The sequence below is a fragment of the Leucoraja erinacea genome, chromosome 11, assembly GCF_028641065.1.
Source record: "Leucoraja erinacea ecotype New England chromosome 11, Leri_hhj_1, whole genome shotgun sequence".
NCBI classification, from domain to species: domain Eukaryota; kingdom Metazoa; phylum Chordata; class Chondrichthyes; order Rajiformes; family Rajidae; genus Leucoraja; species Leucoraja erinaceus.
Genome location: NC_073387.1, coordinates 40,043,006 through 40,070,041, shown reverse-complemented (window position 1 = coordinate 40,070,041; position 27,036 = coordinate 40,043,006). Strand labels below are relative to the sequence as shown.

Below are 27,036 nucleotides of genomic sequence, written 5' to 3'. Positions count from 1 at the left end.
TGACTGCATTGGTGCTACCTGCACCCATGCAGAACTCACTGACTTCATCAACTTCCTTCTTAATCATCAACTTCACCAGTAATTTCCATCCTCCACTCAAATTCACTTGGACAATCTCCGACATCTCTCTACCATTTCTAGATCCCACTGTCTCCATCACAGGAAACAGTCTATTGACTGACATCTACTACAAACCTACTGACTCACATAGCTATCATGACTACACTTCTTCCCACCCTGCTTCCTGTAAAAACTCTATCTTCTACTCCTAATTCCTCCGTCTATGCCACATCTGCTGCCCAGGATGAGGTGTTCCATACCAGGGCAACATAGATGTTCTCATTCTTTAAAAAACAGGGGTTCCCTTCCATTATAGATGAAGCTCTCACTAGGGCCTCCTCAATATCCTGCAGCTCCGCTCTTACTCCCCCTTCCCCCATTCATAACAAGGACAGAGTCCCCCTTGTCCTCAACTTCCACCCATCAGCTGTCGCATACAGCATATAATCCTCCAATATTTTTGCCACCTGCAATGGGATCCCACTACTGGTCACATCTTCCCATGTCCACCCTTTTCTGCTTTCCACAGAGACCATTCCCTCCAAAACTCCCTGGTCATCTCGTCCCTTCCCACCCAAACCACTCCCTCCGCAGGTACTTTCCCCTGCAACGTAGGAAATGCAACACCTGTCCCTTTTCCTCCCCCCTTGACTCCATCCAAGGACCCAAGCAGTCTTTCCAGGTGATGCAGAGGTTTACTTTCTCCTCCTCCAACCTCATCTACTGTATCCGCTGTTCTAACTGTCAATTTCTCTACATCAGCGAGACCAAACGCAGGCTCGGTGATTGTTTCGCTGAACACCTCCGCGCAGTCCATCTTAACCTACCTGATCTCCCGGTGGCTCAGCACTTCAACACCTCCCCCCATTCCTGTCCTGGGCCTCCTCCATTGTCAGAGTGAGGCCCAGCGCAAATTGAAGGAACAGCATCTCATATTTTGATTGGGTAGTTTACACCCCAGCGATATGAGCATTGGCTTCTCTAACATTGCTTTCTCTCTCCATCCCCTTCCCCTTCCCAGTTCTCCCACTAGTCTTACTGTCTCCGCCTATATTCTATCTTCGTCCTGCCCCCTCCCCTGACAACAGCCTGAAGTAGGGTCTCAACTCGAAATGTTACCCATTCCTTTTCTCCAGAGATGGTGCATCACCCGCTGAGTTACTCCAGCATTTTGTGTCCACATTTTATTATGTGCTACCTATTGATGGCAATTTTTAACCATCTTCCACATTTTCCACACAAACCCTAAGACAGTAATTGCTGATGTCTTCTTTGGCTTTTGTTCTTGTTCTCACCTGACATCTGTGCATTTCACTTCCCTGTAAGAATTTTTAGATACTAATTAGGAGAACAAAATAGTTTTATCTCTTTCCCTAAATCCAGGCATGTTGAGGATAATTATAATAATCTCACCTTGCCCCGGCTTGTATGAGCTTTTCATGAATCGAAATGGGGATTGTTGTTTGTGAGATGTTACTGTGTGCACATCATTTGCTGTGTTTGCCTACATTACACAACTGACTGCACTTCAAAAGTATTTAATTGACTGCAAGCTGCTTTGGGACACACTGATGATTCCAGGATGTTAGAGAGATGCCAGTTCTTGTACAGCAATATTCTCAAAGGTCTCAAAAAACTTTGCACAATGCAGAAGTGGAAAGATGGTTGTTAACTGAGCCTTTTTGTGCAAGATAATTCGATACACAAAGCACCTGGGGAATTTCACGATTTATTAAAAGTGTGTATGGGGTCCTTTACAGCCGCCTAATGCAAAATTCACCTTCTGAACACCATTAAAGTGGTTATTTTTATCTTTTGAAAATATTTGTGATCATTTAAATTTGGCATTATCAAAATGCACATGATTCCTTTAATCATTACTCCAGCAACGTCAAGCAAAAAAAAGCCCCTGTCTACACTTCAGCAATGGCATCCCATGTCCAAAATGGCAAATAAAACAGAAGATAATTATAAAGACCATTTAAAGAACATGTAAATGTATTCCCACAAGAATAAAGCTGAGGTAGATATCTGTACTAATATCACAGGAGGTGAATTTGAAATCTGAATTTAATTTAAATGTCAAACTGAATTGTTTTCATAGAAAACAAATCAGCGGTGATATTTGGAAGTTTTATGAGTTTTAGAGGTCACAAAAGCCAAAAGGAAAACTTGGAGATTGTTTTTCTAAATATCCTTATAGTAGACAGCAAGCAGAGAATAGATAAAATCTTTATAAGATAAAAAAATAATTAGAAAGGATTAAGAAGTGGAAAATGAGCTAAGAAGTAGATCTGACAGAGGCAGAAGATTGATGTTTCCAAGCCAACGGATTTTATCTGCTTTCAGTTCTGACTGATATTAAAAATAATAGGTAATTATAAATTAATAATACTATTTAAATATCAAGAGGGATTGTTGATGTTAACCAGAAATAATTAAAATATATAGTTCAAATTTAATGTAATCAGAATTATTAACTATTCACCATTCTGCCATTTTTCCTTTCTGTCTAGAATTCCAGATTACTTTAAAGATTTCCTTCTTGATTCTTTCATGATTACTGATTTCAATTGTTGTCAATCTCAGTAGTCCCACACTTCCACAATTTAATTGTCTCCAAATCTTAAGTCTTGGTTTGTTTCCTTTTCTTTTTGCTTGAGACATTTATTAGCTATAGTTTTTAGCTTCAGAGAGAGTTTTCGAGATACAGTGTGGAAACAGGGCCTTCGTTCCACCACGTCCACGCCAACCATTGATCGCCCATACACTATCTCTATGTTATCTCACTTTCGCATCCTACACACTAGGGGCAACTGACAGAAACCTATGAACCTACAAACCCGCACACCTTTGGAACGTGGGAGGGAAACGGAGCACCCGGAGAAAACCCACACAATCACAGGGAGAATATACAAATTCCCCACAGACAGCACCCGCAGTCAGGATCAAACTTGGGTCTCTGGCATTGTGAGGCAACAGCTCTACCTCTGCGCCACCCCAAAGAGTCATAAAATGCATCACCACAAAGTGCTGGAGTAACTCAGCCTGTCAGGCAAGGTTTCTGGAAGCAAATTGTTAACTGAACCGCTATGCTGTTTCAAAATTCTGTGCATGCTTTATAATGAAGTTTTATTGCACTCATATTTGACAGATAATGACATTTACAATTTAATTTGTGGCCTAGCTACAGATCCCTTCATTGCAGAACACAAACCATATTATAAAATGGAGTCTATTAGGTTGAACAAAATAGCTCAATAAGATCCCATCTGATCTGGTATGTCATCCACTTTATTGTACAATCTTTATATCCTTTGATATGTTCAGACCGCATAAATCAATAGAAAATATTTGTTGATACATACATATCTTTCTGAGGTAGAGATTTTCTAATAACCCCCTAAGTAAAAACATTTTTATCTCAATCCCAAATAACCAACAGTTATCCTGAGTTTAATTCCTGACCCTCATTCTCTAGCCCAAGCAATGCAGTCTGTACCATAAGACTCCTCAATATTGATTTCCTTGTGTCATGCCAACAAGAAACATTATTGGGGCATTGGAGCGGCAAGGTGGTGTAGCGGTAGGCTACATCACCAGAGAACCGGGTTTGATCCTGATTACGGGTGCTATCTGTACAGATTTTGTACATTCTTCCCATGACCCTGTGGGTTTTCTCCACATGCTTCAGCTTCCTCCAACACTACAAAGACGTACATGTTTGAGGGTTAATTTGGGTTTGGTAAAATAAAAATTGTAAATTGTCCCTCGTGTGTAGTGGTGATCACTGGTCGGAGGGGACTTGTTGGCTGAAGGGCCTGTTTCCACGCTGTATCTCTAAACTTAACTAATCAGTAAGGAAACCTCACTCCTGATTATCACCTACCATTCCCCTACTGCTGATAACCCTGCATAGAACAATAACTGGACAAACATCTGAAGGTAGCAACGACACATTCTTTAATCTGGATGGGGGACCAGAATGTCCATTGCCATTATTTTGCTTCAGTGTTGCTGGGTGTACGGGATTCCAGAAATAAAATCCAGCGACAAGAAGACACTGGTGATAGATTTCCAAACCAGGCTAACGTGAGATAATGGACAGAACAATGTGATTGCAAATAAAATCTCAGAACAAAACTCTGAAATCCTGAAATGACTTCTGGTGAAATGTTGCAGTTAATAGGAGGAGGAGATTCCATGTATAACCCACCCCTCCACCCCTACCACAAAGGTCTGGGGCATGGGGTTTGACAGCAATTACTTTCACCTGGCAGTCCCTGTACCTTTGAGAGCTGCAGTACTGTTGTTGTTAGTCTTCAGCCAAGCTAATTCATGCACCTAGCTGCCCCATTATTTCCAGAAGCTTGCTAAATGTCCAGAGGTACCAAAGGCTATGGACTGACACCATCCTGACCCTAGTACTGAGTACATCTGCTTGAGAATACATAATCATCAAGCTACAACATTAGCAACCACCTGACAACTTGGAATTTTCCCAGATTTCCCTTGTCACCAAAAAGCAGAATGATTCTAACCCGGCCAATTATTGTGTAATTTGCCTACTCACAAACTCAGCAAAATTATGAGGAAAAAAATCATTAGCACTGCTGCAGAGGCTTTTACAATAACCTACTCAATGACTTGCAGCTGTTGTGTTTTGGCTAAATTCACACGCAAACCTCAATCATGGTATGAGGCCATTGCCTCTGGCTGCTCCTCAGACATGCACCTGCCTTCAGGGGGGGGGGGCGGGCTGATGTCTCTCGAATGCAGAGAGTGAAAAGCCTCATCAGTATGTGTAGTGTCAATGGAGTGTAGGCATTCTGCGCCATCTGCAAATCCAATTCTTGCTGGATGCGAGGAGCAGGATTAAAATCAGGCTAATCTTGTCAAAACAAACACATGATGTGGAGGTTATTCCATTGAAAGAATGTATATCTAAGTTATGATCATGTTCTTGATGAGTGAAGATCTGCACAAGCAGGATGAATGTGCACAGTGATGCCAGTAGTAGAGCTGCTACTTCACAGCTCCCATGGAGCAGGTCCAATCTTGACCTCCTGTGGTGCCACTGTGGAGTTTACACACTATCTCTGTGACAGCATAGGCTTCCTCCCACATCCCAAAAATACGGGCTGATAGATTCTCTGTCACTGTAAATTGTCCCTAGTGCTTGGATGAGTGGTAGTATCTGAGGGCCGAGAGTGTTGACAACATTATGGGGAGAATAAAATGCGATGAGTGTACATTTAGTGCTTTGTGGTATGTCTATGTTCCTAGGTATAAATATCACCAGCAATTTGACCTGGTCCAATCACACCAATGATACAGGCAAGAAAGCAAAGTACACCACATCTTCCTCAGAAGACTAAGGAAGTTTGCCATGAACTGATTTCTACAGATGCATGACATAAAGCATTCTCTCAGGATATATCACAGCTTGGTATGGCGACTGCCTTGCCAAGAAATTACAGAGAGTTGCAGATGCAATCCAATCCAGTCCATGACGTAATCCAACCTTTTTTCCTTCCTCTCCTAACCTGCCCTAACCTGCCCCAACACCCCCCCCCCCCATCTCGCCCTCATCCCATCCCCCATCCCCTTCCTCTCACACTCACCCCCCACCCGACCCCATCTACACTGTACGCCGCCTCAGGAAAGCAGCCAACATAATCAAGGACCATGCATACCCTGCTCAATCTCTCTTCTCCCGTCTCCCATTTGGCAGAAGATACAAAAGCTTGAAAACATGTACCACCAGATTCAAGAAAAGCTTCCTCCTTGCTATTATCAGACTGGTGTATGGACCACTCAAATGCTAAGGATGTATTCTCGATTGTTCAATCTACCACTTTTTTTGTCCTTGCACTTCTATTTTATCGGCAACTTCTCTATAGTTATAACGTTATATTTTGCACGATTTATATTTTGCAGTGTCAGTTACGTTCATGCATGATATGATCTGCCTGGAGAGCAAGCAAAACCAAGTTTTGTACTGTATCTCAAAACACATGACAGGAATAAACCAGGACCGACACCACATATGGACTCAACATGTGCAGCTGTATGACTTCACACCTAAAAAGCAGTGATTTGCAATGGTAATATATGATGATGCAATCCCGTCCATATGGCCACAATGTTGCACTTCACTGCTGTGAATGTAATTTAATTCTTAAATTGCCAAAGATCTGAACCGGGGTATTGCCTCCAGTGGCTGCAGAAGGCGCCCTCGGGACACAAAGAGAGGTGAGAGACGTTGGTTCATGGGAACTGCTCCAGCACATCCAGTGCACGGGCAGACCGGACTTTGGATTTTGAATAATGGCACCAAAAAGGGCGGAGCCGGCATGTGTAATATATGCAAAACAAATTTCACTGTGCAGTTGCATATATGACCAATGAAACACTATTGAAATATGATCACTATGGGTGTATTATTCTGATTTTTCTTGCGTCCCACATGGTTTATTAAAATGATTGTTGACCCAAGGATGGGAGAAGTAATTACATCCTTGTCCTCATCAATGGAACACTATAGTATGGTTGATAGCTTTATATTCCTATGTGTCCCTATCAACAGCAACCAAACCTAGTCCCTTCACACTGTTGCAGTAATAATGAAAATGCATCTGCTTATTTACGTTTTTCATCATCTGAAAAGATTTGTCATATCTGTGGGGTTTCGACAGAACTTCTATGGATGTGCTGTAGAAGGCATTTTGATGGGATGTATTTCAACCTGGTTTGACCACTGATCTAATCTTGAACATCTGAACCGGTAGAGAATGGTAAATGCAGCACAATCCATCTCAGGCTCGCAAGATCATCTTCGTGTGTTGCATTTGGAAAGCTAGAAGTATCATCAAGGATGTCTGCCACCCTGGTAATTCCCTTTTCTCTCACCTATCTTGAAAGCTTGGACATCCAGACTTAAAAACAGTTCTTACCCATTGCTGTCAGAATCCTGACCTAATCACCTCTTCCACAACTCCTTCCTGGAGGTGTTGACATGGACTCTTAACTGTAGGTTAGTTTAGTTTAGTTTAGTTTAGAAATACATGACGGAAACAGTTCCTTCAGCCCACTCAGTCCGCGCTGACCAGCGATCCCCACACACTAACACTATCACACACTAGGGACCATTTATAACTTTACCTAGCCAATTAGCCAACAGATGGGCTATTGACAGTATTTTGACGGGAAGCACTTCGACCTGTTTTGAGAACTGCTCTAGTCATGACCATCTGAACCTGTGGAAGAAAGTGGAAAGGCATACAGAGAGTGTACATCTTTGGAGTCTGGGAGGACATTGGAGCACCCAAAGAAAACTCATCCAGGTCATGGAGAGAACAAAATTAATCCGTACAGACAGCACCAGTAGCCGGGATCGAAGCTGGGTCTCTGGCGCTGCAAGGCAGCAGCTCTACCGCTGCACCATCACGCCGCACTACCTCATGGTTACTACATTATTATACTTCAATATTTTTTTCCACTATTCGGATTGTGCATCAGCCTGTACCAATCTGCTATCTTGCTCATTTCATTGTATGTGTTGTTGCATTTATTATTATTCTATTTATACTGTTATCTCTGTGAGCTTCATGTGAACTTGGAACGTCATTGCACCCTCGTGTATATGACCATAAACTAATCTGAATCCATGTTGTAATACAGTTATCTATTCTTGACTTCGTTTTCACAACATCTTGCTTTCCGTGAAGAACAATTAAAGCTGGATCTGCAAAATAGTGTTCTAGCACTTCATACTTCTGGAAAAAAAGATGAGTTCAACCAGAGTTTAATATGTGCTTTAAAACTATGTAATCTCAATTTAATTTAAATTAAACATTTCACCAAGAATTATCAAATCAGACACAGCGCTGTAGGAGCCTATTCATCCTTCCATAGTAGTTATCCAATTAATCCCATTGCCTTTCCCCATAGTTTGGTAACTTTTTTTCCCCATCTCTCAAAATTAATTGAGTAATAGGTGAGAACATTAATCTAGTCCTTGAGGTACAAATCTATAAGGCATTGCTTCAGTTTTCTGACATCTGTGATCTATTTTAGTTTGTTTATCTTTAAATCTGTTAGTATTGTCTTACGGCAACGGCATAAAAATAAATGAATGCAGGGTATAACTTTCATCACATTAATATTACTCCACAAAATCAAAGTACTTCATGAATTTTGGATTGAATTGTAAGCAATTTTATAAAAGACATAATTGAGGATGTTGTCCATGAGGAAAAAAAGGTGCAGAAATGGTTGCCCTGTTTTGTTGATTGCAATAGCGCATCTGGAATTGTTAATTGGATCTACCCAGAGGATATCTGAATCAATCTCAAGCTTTTCATCAGGCATTTTGGCAGATAAGAAGGCCAATCATGTTCTTGCCTGTTGTAATGCTCATTTCCCACCTCTCAAGTGATTTAACAATCACTTAACTAGTCAAGTAGTATGCTAGAGCATTAATTCAGCCCTGGAGACAGGAAACTGGAGAAAATTAAGAACAGCAGTTAGATTGTAAAGTATGAATTGCTGCCATTAACATTTCTAGAATTGGCAAGACTGATCTAAAGCTGAGATCATTGGGAGCAGGGTCAGGCCATTCAGTGCTTTGCTCTTGCTTTGACATTCACCTCAAATATCAACTCGTTCCTCTCCCGTGATGCTTTTTGTTCTGCTATATATTCTCATAATAATGCAAATGCCGACCATCAAGAATAAAAGCTGGGAAGTGTTGTTCAGACAGAACCCGTGAAAGTTACCGAACAGTGAAAGGACTGGATAGAGTGGATGTGAAGAGGATGTTTCCACTAGTGGGAGAGTCTAGGAACAGAGGCAATAGCCTCAGAATAAAGGGCTGTGCCTTTAGAAAGGAAATTATGAGGAATTTATTTAGTCAGAGGGTGATGAATCTATGGAATTTATTTCCACGGAAGGTTGTGGAGGCCATCTCAATTAATATTTTTAAGGTGGAGATTGTTAGGTTTTTGATTAATAAGGTCGTCAAGGGTTATGGGGAAATGGCTGGAGAAGGGATTGAGAAGGAAAGATAGATGAGCCATGATTGAATGGTGGAGTAGACTTAATGGGACAAATTGTCAAAGTCTGCTCCTATAACTTATGAAGTTTTGAAATGAGAAACAGAAAAAAATGATGAAGAACAATTGTTAGTCTAAAACCTTACTCTGTCAAAATAGGCAACCTAACTTGCTGACCATTTCTGAGATGTGTAGGAAGGAACTGCATGTGTTGGTTTACACTGTAGATAGACACAAAAGTGCTGGAGTAATTCAGTGGGCCAGGCAGCACTTTCTCCAGAGATTTATCACCTTGTCTCTTGAGATTCAGATTGACCTGTTAAGTTACTCCATTTCGACCACTTCTATATTTTGCTTTGAAATTTATGTCCATTTTCATGTTCTAAGATGTTATTGAAGTTTATATTTGAAGTTAGACACAGTATTACCACCAGGGGAACCGTACGATGGCTGCTCCGCCAGCAGTCTGTTCGTTTTTTCATCTTTTTTTTATTTTAGGTGTTTGTTAAAAGTTTGTTTTAATGTCCTTTGGTTTGCCATGTGGGGGGAGGGGGAGGAGATCGGGGGATTTTTTTTTCAGGTTCTCACCTTACCGAAGATGCGATTGAGTCCGTATCGCATTCCCCGGCGCGCTCTGCGGCCTACCATCGATGGAGCTGGAGGCCTCCTCGGACTGTCGTGAGATCTGCGAACTTAACAACTGAGCGGATCCCTTGCCTGGGATCACTCCAACCATGGCCTTACCATCAAGGGCGCGCAGTCTCGGGAGAGGCTAGTCGGGAGTTCCAACGTCGCCGAAGGTTCAACCAGCCCTGACATGAGGTTCGATCGTCCGGCGCGGGGGAGCTGACATCCCCCCGATGCGGGAACTGATCACCTCAACGCGGAGGGCCAAAACGCCGCCGGCTACGGGAGTTAAGATTGTCCCATCAACGGAGGGCTCAAGGCCCCCAACCGCGGAAGAACTAAGGGAAGAGACTTGAACTTTATTTTGCCTTACATCACAGCGAGGAATGTGTAGGAGTCACTGTGGTGGATGTTCATGTTAAAATGTGTTTTGGGTGATCTGTTGCTTTATTTGTATGACTGATTGGCAAATGAAATTCCTCGTATGTTGCAAAACATACTTGGCAAATAAAGTACTATTCTGATTCTGATAATGCTGGAGTAACTCAGCGGGACAGGCAGCATCTCTGGAGAGAAGGTATGGATGATCACCTCGACGAGGTTCCAGGACAAGGGGTCACAGCTTAAGGATAAGGGGGAAATCCTTTAAAACCGAGATGAGAAGAACTTTTTTCACACAGAGAGTGGTGAATCTCTGGAACTCTCTGCCACAGAGGATAGTTGAGGCCAGTTCATTGGCTATATTTAAGAGGGAGTTAGATGTGGCCCTTGTGGCTAAGGGGATCAGAGGGTATGGAGAGAAGGCAGGTACGGGATACTGAGTTGGATGATCAGCCATGATCATATTGAATGGCGGTGCAGGCTCGAAGGGCCGAATGGCCTACTCCTGCACCTAATTTCTATGTTTCTATGTTTTCTATGATGTTTCGGTTCAAGGCCCTTCTTCAGATTATCATCGATTTAAACCAGCATCTGCAGTACGTTCGTGCACATTTTATATTTGAAGTAATGATTTCTTAGTTTATATAAACAGAAAATGTTGGAAACACTGAGCAGGTCAGGCAGTATATGTGGAAAGAGAAACAGTAGACATTTTCAGGCCCAGAACGCTTCATCGGAATTGAATCTTTAATTTCACTTTCAGCACTTTTGCTGCAAGATCCACTTTCTTCTTCTATCTTCATAAGGTCTATCTCTTGATCAGTGAATCAATCACAGTTACACAAGCCCCTCGCAAATACCAGCTTTGATGAAGGGTCCTTGACCTGAGGAAGTCAATCCTTCACAGATGCTTTCATACCTGCTGAGTGTTTTCAGCATTTTCATTTTTTATCTCAGATTTCCAGCATCTGCAATCTTCTTTTGAAAGTTTCAATTGTTGGGTGTTTGAACTTGCAACAATTAATTTCAACATTCAAAGATAGTTTTCCACAGAAGCATGAAATACACAGTTGAACGTCTCAATGGGATTTTTCAATTATTTCCCTGTCCTGAAGTTGCTCCCACGCTAATTAAAGGCACAGTGAGCACTGTGCAGCCAACAATTTGAAAACTAATGATAATTAGTGGTTTGGGTATTTAGTCTTCAATGGCGTTTGTGTTCAAAGTGAGAGCTTTTCTATCAAAGACAACAATGAACCAGTTAAGATAACAATTACAGCAAACACATATTAAACAGATACATTGCTTAGGATTTAATTGTGCTGTTCTTTAATTAAATCCAGTTCAACCGTTGAGATATGTCCTATCTTCATATCTCCTAATGGAAAACAGACACATCTTTCTTGGAAATCCTTATTAACAAGCTCAAGTGACAGCAAATTTGTAATGGAAAGTTAGTTGCACAGAATATTTTCAAAGATCTAGTTTCAGTCAAGGACCCACACCATCCTGGCCACACACTCATCTCTCCACTGCCATCAGGTAGAAGGTACAGGAACCTGAAATCTGGAACATCCAGGTTCAGGAACAACTTCTTCCCCACAGCCATCAGACTATTAAACACTTCAAACAAACTCTGAACTATAACAGCCTATTGCACTTCATCTGTTTATTGATGTGTGTACAGATATATATATATTCTATGGTATATGGACACACTGATCTGATCTGTATTTATGACTACAATATCCTGTTGTGCTGCAGCAATGCAAGAATTTCATTGTCCTATCTGGGACACATGACAATAAACTCTCTTGACTTGAACTGACTTGAGTTTCTCCCCCTCGATTTTCTATCAATCAGAATATCCTTTCTGTGCTTCTGTTGTAGAGAATAACAATGAAAAAGATACCATAAAAAATTTATATAAATTTAGGGAGTAAATTGTTAAATATAAACTCTAATCGCATGAATTTCTCTGGAGAATGTTCTTGTGACTTTATAAAACAGCGTTGTACAAATGATTATCTTCATTAAGTGATTTGGTCAGACTACAAATGAGTCTGAAGATGGGTCATGACCCGAAACGTCATATGTTTATTTTCTCTACTGACACTGCCGGACCCGCCGAGTTCTCTCAGAATTTTAGTTTTTGCTCAAGATTCCAGCGTCAGCAAATTAGAATCTCCGTTGTACGAACAATAATAGGTCATTAACGTAACATATTAATTCTGGCCTCAAGCTCTCTGGCCAATTCCAATGATCTAACCAAAAGCATCACAATTTGACCACGTACATGATAATAAGTCAAAAATAGAATAATCAAACCTACTGCCAGATTGCAGACAAAATGTGTAGGAAGGAACTGCAGATATTAGTTTATACTGAAGATAGACACAAAGTGCTGGAGTAACTCAGCGGGTCAGGCAGTAGATGCTGCCTGACCCGCCAGATTGCAGAGCCCAGTTATAGTTAGATTCCGCACATTTCTACTGGGGAATGAAACTGAAAGGGTTACTTTATATGGTATTCACTCAACACCTGAATGGCCACCTTCTGTGCTGTAAGAACTATGTTTTCGTGATTCATTCCACCTGGGAATTTCCTCTTGGATTGTGTGTCTACTTAGACCAGAAACATAATCTGAGTCCCCATCGACTCCAGTGGGATTGTTGGCCTGGCAAAGGCTACATTACTTTTTTATTGTAAAGATTTATTCTCTCGTTAGTTTATCCGTTCTCATTTATAAATGATTTAAATGCTTCTTTTATTTTTTTTATTTTCAAATTATTTTCATCTGTTTTAATGGTTTGTACATGTTTCTGGATGCCAAAAATATTTTATGAGCAACAAAAAAAAAAAACACCACTCATTGCTTTTCTAACTGGAAAATGAGCCTGCTGGCAAAGCCTTTGGGAGAGTTTTGGGGAATTAATGTTCTTACTGGATTGCTGGATGCTCTGCCAGTATCCGGACCATGCTGATTGGATTCAGGATGTTCCAGACCAGAAAGCCATGGCTTCCTGCTGTACACACCACTTCTGGTGACCCCAGGGTCATAAGGTCTGGCCTACCTTTTTTTAATCTCTCAAAAAATGCCATTAGACTTTCCTGCAATTCCATTTTATTCCAGATTCTCAACCACCACTGCATTTTGCTTTGGCATTGCACTAAATGCATGCCCACATTATAAATGTCAACAATAATTTATTCCTTTTTACATTAAACTGTCATTTTGGAGACATTTTCATACATTAAACGCTGAAAAAAAGAAAGAAAACTTAGAATCAGTCAAAATATTTGTAAATATTACTAAATGAGTCATTTAAATGACCCACACTGATGGAATATGAATTCAATAATCAGGTCATTTATAGACAAGATCAATGGCTTCCAAATTATTTTTCAGGTCATCCACTTGAAAATAAATGGTTCATGCATCTGCCCTAATTATAAGTTCTTCAGTCTGCAGACTGGTGTTTATTTAAACGAGCAGAAATAGAAGCCTATTGTATAACAAGCATCCTGTGACCCAGCTAAGTATCATAATTCCCACTGATTATTCCTGCTGGAATAGATGACCATTAAGGTTGCTAGATTCTCATAAAAATCCAGCTAATGTTCTTCAGGGAAGTGACTTTGCTACAGTTCGCCAATTTGCTCTATGTCTGACTCAGTCTCTCATTATGCGATTACTGTACCTCCAAATGTCATCAGGGAAGTAACTTTCAGGATATAAATATTACCTACATTCTGAAGTATAAGCAAGCCTCACATTATACAATAAGAACTTGTGCAATCACCAAAATAAGAATATAGAATTACAACAACATTTTTTGAATGCAATCTTTATTTCTTAATGTCATATTTTTGGACGTACTTTTCTATTTCAATGCAAATTGTTACGCTGATATTTTCCATTCAATCGCTGTTAAATCCTCGCCAGCATTTTACCATTAGATCATTCAAATTTCTGAAGTCTTACTTTCAATTCCATTCCCAGCTGATATAGTCACAAAATCCTATGCGTCCATCAATTGACCATGGAGAATTTGTAGATTACGGAGACATTTCTTTTCTAAGAACATTATTTTGGCAATGGCAATTATTGTCGGCAAAACCATTTCATACAAGATTGCATCTGTTCGTAAAGAAGGCAAATCACTTTTGTTTTACCTCCCAGTTTCCTTGGGGCGATTGTTTCTTCAGCTTTATGGACCAGTTCTCCAGATTTCCTTCCGCACAATGCTGAATGCTCAGGATGACTGGCCCAGTTAGTAGGACACCTGGAGGCCCACAGCTGACAACTGGACTGAGCAGGGTCTGACTCCCTGCTAGAGGTAACCTCAATTATCAAAATGTTAAAAAATTAATGAGCAATGCAGAATAAACAGTCCAGAACATGTATTGGGAGAATTCATGTTCATATCGGAATATCTGTTATGCTGCTCGCTTGGAGGAGACCCAGGACAGAGAGGTCGGAGGCGGAGTGGGAGGGGGAGTTTACAGTCAGCTTTTGCGGACCGAGCGGAGGTGTTCGAAACGATCGCCCAATCACCATTTGGGAGTCTGCACCCCGGGGGCATGAAATAGATTTTTTAACAAAGCCTTCTGGCTACTCCTCCTTTTCCCTCCTTGACCCCCGCCCCCGATCATGAAAAGGGTTTCGGCCCGTGCCTAGGAAGGAAGTACAGTAATCGCAGCATCTTTACACATGACAGGACAGAGTACAGACAGATTTACACTGCAGACAACTCAATGGGTCAGGCAGCACCTCTGGAGAAAAATGAATAAGTGACGTCACCGGTCGAGACCTTTCTTCAGACTCGTGTGTCAGACTCCCAGTCTGAAGAAGGGTCCTGACCCAAAACATCACCTGCTCCTTTTCTCTAGAGATGGTGCCTGACCCGCTGAGTTACTACAGCATATTGTGTCAAAACATGAAGGGTTGCTTTCTCTTTAAAAGGTAAAAAAAAATACAATGGTTTTACTCTATGAGGAGTTTATTGCGATATATATAGAAATCTTTGAAGATAACTATTATTTTGTTTTTGTGTAAATCTAAAATACTACTTTGTAGTTGGTAATTAGTAAACTTGCCTCTGCTTTAGATTGTTGACATGTGTATGGAAGGTTTGACAATAGAAGGAACCAATGCAAGTGTCCCTCCAATAATCTAGGCAATTTGCCAAATTTTCTCGCAGCTTGATAATATTGAAAGTGCTATGTTGAGGAGATTCAAGTAAAATTCTGAGGAAATTGTTTCAGAAAAAAAGCACACACAAATGGAACTAACAAGGACACCTCCAATTAAATGGGTGAACTGGGATTGACATTCTCAAGACAAATTATATCTTGATATTTGCGAGCTATAAGGAGTGCTTGTGTAAACATCCATTTACAGTTTACACAGACATTATATTATCCCCTGATTCAGATTTTGACCAGATCCTAATAAGAAATAGAGCAATATCTCTGTGGATGTGAATCTGATTCAGTTCGAGTTTGACACTTACTGAGTATCGGGCAATTGCCATGCTAACTCTCAGAAGATCTTACTAAATAAATACAAATTTATGACCGATACATGTAAATAAAACATTCATTTGTATTATTAAAAATGTTAATATCATGTTATGTTAGGTTTATTGTCACATGTACCAAGGTGCAGTGAAAAGCTTTGTTTTGCATGCAATCCAATAAGATCAGTTAATACTAGTCATAAACAGGCCAAACTCAAGAACAATAGGTAGAGCAAAAGGGAAGGTACGGAGTGCATGATATGGTTTGGTTCCGTGTTCATTGTTCTGAGCATTGACCTACGTTACATCTTCCGTGGACCAACTGTGATGAACACTGCAATCACATGTCTCATTCACCTATAAAGCACTTCCAAACCCATTAGCTATACCACCCAATAGTAAAAGAACAGCAGGTGCATGGAAATATTACCACAATAAGATTTTATTGTCTATAGTATAAAGACTGGATAGACTCGGCTTGTACACGCTGGAATGCAGAAGATTGAGGGGGGATCTTATAGAAACTTACAAAATTCTTAAGGGGTTGGACACGCTAGATGCAGAAAGATTATTCCCAATGTTGGGGAAGTCCAGAACTAGGGGTCACAGTTTAAGGATAAGAGGGAAGTATTTTAGGACCGAGATGAGAAAATTATTTTTTACATAGAGAGTGGTGAATCTGTGGAATTCTCTGCCACAGAAGGTAGTTGAGGCCAGTTCATTGCCTATATTTATGAGGGAGTTAGATGTGGCCCTTGTGGCTAAAGGGATCAGGGGGTATGGAGAGAAGGCACGGATGGGATACTGAGTTGGATGATCAGCCATGATCATATCGAATGGCTGTGCAGGCTCGAAGGCCCAAATGGCCTACTCCTGCACCTATTTTTCTATGTTTCTATACACCATTCTGACATGGGCATATTTTGGTATAACATTATATTCTAGGGTCTAAATCCTAGAACATCCTACCCAACAATTCTGTGGAGTAACATAATCAAAAATACTGCAACAGTTGAGGAGACTAGCTCGCCACTATCTTCTCAAGGGCAATTCTGCTGGCTTGCCAGTACAGCATACAGGGCAGTTACGGTAGCGCAGCGGTAGAGTTGCTGCCCTACAGCGAATGCAGCGCCGGAGACTCAGGTTCGATCATAGGTGCTGTCTGTATGAAGTTTGTACGTTTTCCCCATGACCTGCGTGGGTTTCCTCCCATATTCCAAAGATGTACAGGTTTGTAAGTTCATTGGCTTGGTAAATGTAAAAATTGATCCTAGTGGGTGTAGGATAGTGTTAATGTATGGGGATCGCTGGTCAGTGCGGACCCGGTGGGCTGAAGGGCCTGTTTCCGTGCTGTATCTCTAAAGTTAAACTAAGCATACACATATAAATTCATTAAAAAACACTATATAGTTACTATTGCTCTGCAAACTGTACCAGTAAAATTATGTTTTGTAACTCTTGTTACTTGTTGTATGACTGCAGAAACTAAATTTTGTTTGAACTTCATTTGAGGTTCAAATGACAATAAACGGTATTGTATTGTATTGCACCTTATTGGAATTATTACTCAATGTGAGAATTTATCTACCCAGGGTCAGAACAATAATAATAACTATTAATTTTAAATGGTTGCAAAAGGTCACAATAGTAAAAAAAAATATTACAATACGATTAGATATTGAAGTCGCAACGTACCTCACATCCTCCTTTTTGTGGACAGTTAAATAGAGTTCATAAATCTTCCCTCGAGGAATGGCTTCTGGTGGAATGAGTAAGCTTATACCTATAAAAGAAACAGAAATCAAGAGTTTGATTGTTATCATCTCAAAAACAAAATGCATGCATTATTTTGTAGACATCAACTACCTTCCCACAGCTCCCTTCACTTTGCAGAGAAAAACTGCCTTTCAGTTAATGACTTTTCTAAGCAGCTTCGTTATGAGTTGGCATTGAATACGATTTGGATTTCTCTATATTCTTTCCCTCTGGCTGATTGAATCTCTGTTGGTTGCTAAAGTTGACAAAACTACAACATTCAGGTAATGTGTATAACTCATCTTGAGTGGCATATAGTTGTGGAAAACAGAAAGCAATGGAGAATGAGACATCCAATGTTTTGGCTCAGGATTTCATCTACAGACATCAGTAATTTTGTAGAGTAATTGGACGGGGAGTTGAAGAAGGGTATTGTACCTTCAACAATTTAAATGGCTCAAATGTAAAATGCTATAAATTTGAATTTGCCATTGTCCCAGCCTTCCAATCAGCTTTTATAGGGTTAGTGACCTTTTAAATTATGCTGTTTTCATCTGTGATTGAAACCAATTCTAGCCTGCCACTACTGATGTTGATTACTTCTTATGGTGATGTCTACATGGAATCAGCTGGGTGCAAAGTTTGTTGCCTCTGTCCTTGAGAACACAGGACTAGGCAGATGAAAACAAAGCCCAATGCAAATTCCTGATCTATTCATCCAGCTGATGGCAACTTCAAGCAGAACATTTTGGGAGTACAATGCACAGTCAGAAATGCTTTGTAATTGTAGTACCAAGTTTCTCCTTGATATAATATTCTACTTCACAACACAAATTGTAGAAATAACCACTCAATATCTGTCATTCCTTAAACATTACAGCCTATCTGCTATTAACTAATGGGAGGATTATATGTTTTATTTTAGGTTTGCAACATCTGCAAGTTTTCCAGACACCCAGACCTCTTCAACAGGAACATATGTAATTTGCAGTCAGATAATCACCTTCTTGGGTCTTTTCTGCAACAGTGCTGTTCCAGCAAACAGCAAGAACTATCTGCTACATCACTTAACCTACAGGTCATTTTACATTATTCAAGTCAAAAATGTCTATTTATTTTTGCCTCTCAATCACATTTCACATTTACAAGATCTGGCAATACCAGGGAGCTCTTCACAATTACTGTCTGGCTGGATTCCTTAAAGCTAAGATATTCTGGATGCCTTGCATGTAATCACATAATGCACAGAAGAAAAGTTACAGAGCCAGAGGTGTTCACAGTATAAAAGGAAACATTTAATCTGGAACAAAACCCTGCTTGTTTGCTGCAAGTTTGCTACCACAACTTTGCTGTGACATTTATCTGTTATTCTTTTGACAATGCAGCTATCCGCCTTAGCAACACACACCATGCTCCAGCAAGGCTCTATATAACAGTGCTGTTCTGAACCTTTCATCACAATTGCAAAATAATGATACCCCTCTGATGGATTCACTGAATTAAATGTAAAATGTGCAGGGTGCAAAATATAGCTGGCCAGTCAGATGGAGATGGATCCATGTCAAGCAATTTAGACCTAGAATTATTCAGCACAGAGATAGGTCCTTCAGGCCACCAAGCACACATCATCCATCATGTACCGACTTGCACTAATCCAAAGCTCCAATTTTAATTTTGATTATTAGAAGAGATTTTTGGTTATCCACTAATTATGTCAGACAAGAGGAGTGATAACCTAGAGATGATAAGGTATTGTTGGATTCTCAATATTTTTGGTGGAGTATAGCATTAAATAATATTTCTTCACATGAAAATGTCTACCATTGTTTAAATCGTATTCATTCGATCTTTTATGGTTATTTTCTTACAAAATGATATAATAGTTAGGGAGGGTGTTGAAGGTTATGGGTAGAAGGCAGGAAGGAATATGGTATTGAGGGAGAAAAATTGATCAGCCATGATTGAATGGCAGATTAGGCTCAATTGACATATGTCTTATCTTATAGCTGATCCTGAATTATCTTAGCAAAGATCTCAGAATTTTGAACAATAGTACTTAATATATGCTTCTTTATCCTAATGACAACATTCATAGACCGAGTGTTAAATCATTTTTCACAAGAGATAGACAATAGAGAATAAACAATAGGTGCAGGAGTAGGCCATTCGGCCCTTCGAGCCGGCACCATCATTCAATGTGATCATGACTGATCATCCCCAATCAGTACCTCGTTCCTGCCTTCTCCCTATATCCCCTGACTCTGCTATCTTTAAGAGCCCTATCTGGCTCTCTCTTGAAAGTATCCAGAGAACCGGCCTCCACCTCCTCTGAGGCAGAGAATTCCACAGACTCACAACTCCCTGTGAGAAAAAGTGTTTCCTTGTCTCCATTCTAAATGGCTTACCACTTAAACTGTGGCCTCTGGTTCAGGACTCCCCCAACATCGGGAACATGTTTCCTGACTGTTGCGTGTCCAAACCCTTAATAATCTTATATGCTTCAATAAGATTCCCTCTCATCTTTCTAAACTACAGAGTATACAAGCCCAGCCGCTCCATTCTCTCAGCAGATGTAAAATAGGCTCACACTAGACTAGGAATTTCCTTCTGTGCCCAATATTTCGTCACTTATTACTCAGAATTTACTTTAGGGTTCAAACACCGAGCCTCACCGGGGATATACAAAACATCCCAGTTTACTTTTTGCAGATCACCTTCTAATTATCAACATGCTGTAATGTGCCTTTGTGAATCCTCAAAGACTGATCCTGCAAGACAATCAGACCTTGCACATAGAATTATTTTCACTTGGAGCTATAGCACAAAATGCACATACACCAAAGTGTTGTGTTGAAATGATAATAATGTTAACAAATAACAATGCGATGGCTGCGACTTGGCTAACTCTAACCTTTCAAAAAAGTCAAAATGTCTCTGACATTTAGAAATATTTGAAAGCTATTAAAAATCCTTCAAAATATTAAAAATTGTAAAAAAGATTACAAAGCTAATCAGGACTGACATACACAATACTCAAAAGATTGAAAACAAAGCATGTAACTTCAGCCAAAGAAACAAAGTGCTGGAGTAACTTAGTGGGTCAGGCAGCATCCCTAGAGAACATGGATAGGTGACGTTTCGGGTTGGGGCCCTTCTTCAGACTGGGGAAGGTTTCCTTGTAACTAGGGCCAATTAATTCAATAAATTATTTAATACTTACTTTGTAAAGGCAGCTGAAGAGTGGCCAGCAAGCTCTGGTCTTTAGCGAGCAGCACCGGAAATTGGAGGAACAGCACCTCATATTCCGTTTGGGGAGTCTGCATCCCGGGGGCATGAACATCGAATTCTCCCAATTTTGTTAGTCCTTGCTGTCTCCTCCCCTTCCTCAACTCCCCTGCTGTCTCCTCCCATCCCCCAGCCTTCGGGCTCCTCCTGCTTTTTCCGTTCTTGTCCCCGCCCACCCCCGCCCCCGATCAGTCTGAAGAAGGGTTTCGGCCCGAAACTTGCCTATTTCCTTCGCTCCATAAATGCTGCTGCACCCGCTGAGTTTCTCCAGAGTGGTAACCTTCAGCAAGCTCTGCAGTCCCTCTTAAACTCTGGTCGTTCCTGTTTGTGGGTAATCTGACTTTTCCCTGCACAATCTGGAGCAATGACCTTAATGGAATTCATGGGTAAAGTGGGCTCTTGATTTGTAATGAAGCTACTTTGCACTTTAAATTAATCTAATCTCGCCTTGATTTTCCAGATTAAAATAAAGTAATCACTCCTAAAGTCATCCTAACTGGTCTCTTATGCATCTCTTCTCTAACCATTGCAGTCTTCCTTACATTAAACACCTGAAACATGGAAGTAATATTCCAACTGCAGCCATTGGTAATTCTCTCCATCCTAAAATAAGCTCCCATTAGTCACTTTGCTCCATTTTCTGACATTTAACCACATTCCCATCTGTGCTGTTACACTTCCTTTAGCACAGCACTGCTTGCCCTGGTTTAATTAACAGGTTTCTGCTGGTGCACATATCAAGCACCTTAGGAAAATCCATATGCATAACGCTCATTACATTTCCTTCCAATTGTTCTCATCAGTTACAACACTATGTCACTTCTGGATCCCTTAAAGTCAGTTTATATTCATATATTTGATGATAGATTGATTTTCCACTCCACTTTCAACATTATCAATTTTCTAAAGAAAAATGAGGAGCCCTGTTTTAAACACATAACACAGTAGCTTTGAAGGCCAAGAAATATCAATATATTTAATGAAGGCCATCTTTCATGACATGAATCCTTTCTACATTGCTGGCTGAGGTCAATCAAAATTATTTACATTTTTGCTTCACAGAAAATAATACATTTTTGGAGTGTTTCACACTGATCCACATTGCTAGTTTAGTTGTTCAAACACTAATGTTAAAACACAAATCCTCAGCAGAATTGGTGAATGCAAGTATAATTATTATTAATAGAAACATAGAAACATATTCAGGAAAGTTTGAACTTGTCATTTAAAGTGCAAAAAGATTTGTACGGAATTATTTCATGTCAATATAACAACAACAGACACACTTACCCACAAACAGTAGACACAAGACACAGAACACAAGACACTACCCTCCCCTTTATACCGCTATCACCCCTCTCCACCCCAAGAACCTCGTGATCTCCTGGGGGAGGCAAAAAACCGGATAAAAACCCAGGTCCAATTCGGGAAAAAAATCCTTAAATTCCAATCCGAAATTAATCGACACTTGTCCAGGAATCACTCAGGTCTTACTATAGGAAACCATACCTAGGTCCATATTGCTCTGTAGCCCCTTATCCCCTTTATAATGATCATAACTAATATATTTATAAGTTCCTAATATATCACTTCCCTGGGGCAGTGAATTCCATAAATTACCAGTGAAGAAGCCTTTCATCTCAGTTTTAAAAGATGGAATCTGCTATGTAGTTTTTCGATCATTGGGAACATCCTCGGTGTAAAACGATCATAACTTATTCTTCTAAACTCCAAAGAGTAGAGTTCCAGCCTACACCTTTCCTCATAGAAATCCCCTCAACAGGAATAATCTTGTAACCTTCGCTGCACTGCCTCCAGGCTAGTACATCCTTTCTTAAGTATGGACCCCAGAACTGTACACAGTATTCCAAATGTGGTCTCATAATACTGTGTACAGCTGCAGCAACCTCCGTGTTTTTTACTCAACAATAAAGGCCAAAAATTTGACTCCTATTTTTCATAGTTTGAACTTTCAACAGTTTAAAAAATGGTAGCATATTTCAGAATAATGAAAAACAACCAAATGTCTCATCTTAAATCTTAAAAGTTGCAATTGTAATGCTAAAACATACTTTAATTCATTTCATTTGCTTTTTGTGGAAAAATCAGTTTAAAAAAGACTGTCTATGACTCCTATTTTTCATAAAGACTTTAAACTCACTTTACAAATGCACACACGAATGATAACTGATTTGGTAGTGGCCTCGTAGCTCAATTTCAGTCATAACAGCAGGCCCTCTACCAAAACTACTAAGAAGTCTCATGCACCTGATCTATGGGCACCTTGGACAGAGCAGGTTGGGGTAATGAAGGAAACTTCCCCGTTGGGCTGCCTAGGTAGTCATTGATTGTTCTAGGCAGTGGGCCACATAGGGGATTGCTTGATCTCACCTGACTGCTTGCTCCTCAAATGAGGCTGTCTTTACACCCAGGTATTTATTGTGTGCTATATGTTATTTGATGACAGAAGGGTGCCTTGGGGAACCTACTGAACACTGAATGCAGTATTTTAATTTAGTTTATATTATTTGTTTGCTTAGAAGAGTGATGAAATCATATAAGTAAGCTGGCAGACATCATAATATTTTAACTATTATTTTTTTGAGGTAAATCAAAATGTAATGGTATGAATTAAACATGGTTCATATAACTGATGTCAACATTTGCTCTGAACCTCTTTTTAAAAATCTGCCAGACATAAATGGCGGTTTGTAAGTTCATAGATTCTAGGAGCAGAATTAGGCCATCAGGTCTGCTCTGCCATGGCTGATCTACCTTTCCCTTTTAACTCCATTCTCCTGCCTTCTCCCCATAACCCCCGGCATCCTTACTAATCAAGAATCTCTCAGTCTCCGCCTTGCAAATATCCATTGACGGCCTCCACAGCCTTCTGTGGCAATGAATTCTACAGATTCACCACCCTCTGACTAAAGAAATTCTTTCTCATCTCCTTGCTAACTCTTCAGTTGGAGAAATAGTTTTGCTTGCCGTAATGGAAAGATTAGTGCTAATCTGTGAAGTATTGATTGTACCATTTGGTATTTTGGAGGTCATCAGTTGTTTTTTGGTGGCTTTATTCGTCTCCGTAAAAAGTAAAACAATCGAATTGAGAATACGAGCATTGCAAACGGAATGCATTATTTCAATGTAATGAAGAAAAAGCGAATAAGAAATTGGTGGGATTAGTTTGGGGCATGTTTAATACGGCCGAGAAAAGCACGTCTATTAACCATTCAGGCCGAATCAATGTAATTTTATAAACCAAATATACTTCTTGATATCGCAGTTAGAATACTGTTCTGCAGGAAAATCCATTGGGGAGATATGCCCACCAATGGTTGTAGACTAGCCTGCGACCTCCATCAGGAGAGCACTATCCTGAATGTCTTTGCAATTCATCTATCCTAGCAGCACCTGAGTATTTTCCATTATGAGTCAGGAAATAGTACAGTGTTACATTAAACGTAAAAACTTGGAAAATAGGTGCAGGAGTATGCCAGCACCATCATTCAATATGATCATAGCTGATCATCCAAAATCAGTTGCCCGTTCCTGCTTTCTCTCCATATCGCTTGATTCTGTTAGCCCTATGAGTATATCTAACTCTCTCTTGATTACATCCAGTGAATTGGCCTCCACTGCCTTCTGTGGCAGAGAATGCCACAGATTCACAACTCTCTGCGTGAAAACATTTTTCCTAATCTCAGTCCTAAATGACCTACCCTTTATTCGTAAACTGTGACCCCGGGTTCTGGACTCCCCCCAAAATTAGGAACATATATCCTGCATCCAGCCTGTCCAATCCCTTAAGAATTTTATATTTTCCATGAATATCCCTCTCATCCTTCTAAATTTGAGTGAATAAGTCCAGTCGATCCATTCTTTCATCATATGTCAGTCCCACCATCCCAGGAATTAACATGGTGGAACCTAAGCTGCACTCCCTCGATAGCACAAATGTCCTTCCTCAAATAAGGAGACCAAAACTGCACACAATACTCCAGGTGTGGTCTCACCAGGGCCTTGTACAACTGCTGTAGGACCTCCTTGCTCCTATACTCAAATCTTTTCGCTATGAAGGTCAACATGCCATTTGCTTTCTTCACCGCATGCTGTACCTGCATGCTTACTTTCAGTGACTGATGTACAAGGATACCCAGGTCTCGTTGCACCTCTCCTTTTCCTAATCTAACACCATTCAGATAATAATCTGCCTTTTTGTTCTGGCTACCAAAGTAGATAACCTCACATTGATCCACATCATACTGCATCTGCCATGCATCTGCTCACTCATCCAAACTATCCAAGTCACTCTGCATCCTCCTCGCAGCTCACACTGCCACCCAGCTTTGCGTCATCTGCAAACTTGGAGATGTTACATTTAATTCCCTTGTCTAAATCATTAATATACATTGTAAATAACTGGGGTCCCAGCACCGAGCCTTGTGGCACCCCACTAGTCGCGGCCTGTGATTCTGAAAAGGACCCGTTAATTTCTACTCTTTGCTTCCTATCTGCCAATCAGTGCTCTATCCATGTCAATACACTACCCCCAATACCTTGTGCTCTAATTTTGCACACTGATCTCTTGTGTGACTTGTGTGATTAAGGTCACTTTGATTCTTTTCAAGGAACTTGTGCATTTAATTTTCTACACATCAAATCCAATCAAAATTAGGGGGAAAAGCAACCAATTCCACAGGTTAAAAGACAGAGTGCTTGAGTACCTCAGCAAGTCAGGCAGCATCTCTGGAGAACGTGGATAGATAGGTGATGTTTCGGGTCAGGACCCTTCTTCAGAATGATTGGAGAGGAGGGAGAAAGAAAGCTGGAAGGGTGGAGGGGCAGGACAAAGCCTGGCAGGTAATATGTGAAGGATTTTTTATCTCAACCTATTACCTACCCACCAACTGCCTATCTCAATATTTATATTTGCTAGGCTGGTCCCTACTCTCTTCCAGCTTTCTATCTTCCCCTTATAATCAGTCTGAAGAGGGTCCCAACCCGAAAAGTCACCTATCCAGGTTCTCCAGACATGCCACCTGATCTGCTAATTTACTCCAGTATTTTGTGTGTTTTTTTGTAAACCAGCATTTGCATTTCCGTGTATCGACGATTCCACAGGTTATTAGGCCTATAAAAGAGTAGTATTAGATCTCCACACCCGTTATACATTAATGTTGTAGGATTCAAGGTGACGAATCAGAAGACTAATGCCGATTAATAAATTGCCCTCCATACCAATCTGTCATTGAAAGATAAATTGGTTGCCAATCTTAATCGTGCTTTTCTCAAAACAAATGATGTCAACTGATAGTAAATTAGAGATTTTGTTTGTTCAATTAATATATAATCACATACTGTATTTTTCCTGTGAATAGTACTTTTTAAAATGTTTCAGTAGTTGTAATATGGAATAGTTTTGAAACTAACCAACTTTGACATGGGCCTGTCCCACTTAGGCGATTTTTCAGGCGACTGCCGGCAACTGTCAACTGGAACGGCGAGTGTCAGAGTGGAACACACACACACACACATCGCTTCCTTCACCCGCCCGTTATGCAGGCAGGGGATAGGGCAAGTGGGGGGAGCGTTGTCTGAGTAAAATTCACACGGTACAAAACCAAGGTGATACAGACACACACCGTGATGAACAGGTAGGTTGGCGCTGTAATTAAGAAGGCTAAAGTACAGTGTATGGTAAGTCCTTTAAAAGAGGGGGGGGGGGGGGGGGAGGGAAGAGGGGGAGAAGGGGGTAGGATGGGGAGAAGATGTGGAGACAACTTTTAAGATGTCAGAGATACACGGCTGTGAAGCTCGGCGGATATTTAACATTACCGGTCCGTTATCCTTGGTTCTGAAAACTACTGCTTACGGTTTTTTTTTCCCAATGAGCTAATGAAATTCACTGGTCAGCATTGGCTACAATCTACGAGAACCTTTGACCACCTGGCAACCCACTTGGACCTCCTGTTGACCCACCTACGGCACGAGAATTCTCGCTACTCTCCATGGCGGCTTTGTTCTGGTCGCCGCTAATCTTTCAACATGTTAAAAAATCTTCGGCGACCATAATGAGGTGCGACTAGTTCCCAGAACCCCTCACGACCATGAAAGTGATGACCCGGCAATCACCTGCGAATATGTGGCGACCATGTGGCCATTATACACGTGTTGTGTGTTGATGTTTCACGATGCAGGGGTTATATGAATTGAATTTCCTTTTTTGTCATTCAGACCTTACGGTCTGAACGAAATTTCGTGCCTGCAGTCATACATACAATGATACAATAATAAACAACAATAAACACAAATTAACATCCACCACAGTGAGTCCTCCAAACACCTCC

At 40.6% G+C, this 27,036-nt stretch overlaps 1 protein-coding gene across 1 annotated transcript in view; it reads right to left on the bottom strand.

Annotated features, from left to right (window-relative positions):
• Positions 1-27,036, bottom strand: part of unc5a (unc-5 netrin receptor A) — a 416,817-nt gene that overhangs the window by 40,808 nt on the left and 348,973 nt on the right. Inside the window, exons 10-11 of the mRNA XM_055643076.1 lie at positions 17,342-17,429; positions 14,301-14,469 (exon numbers count right to left, since the gene is read on the bottom strand). Coding sequence (XP_055499051.1) covers positions 14,301-14,469; positions 17,342-17,429 — 257 coding nt within the window. The remainder of the gene's footprint in view (positions 1-14,300; positions 14,470-17,341; positions 17,430-27,036) is intronic.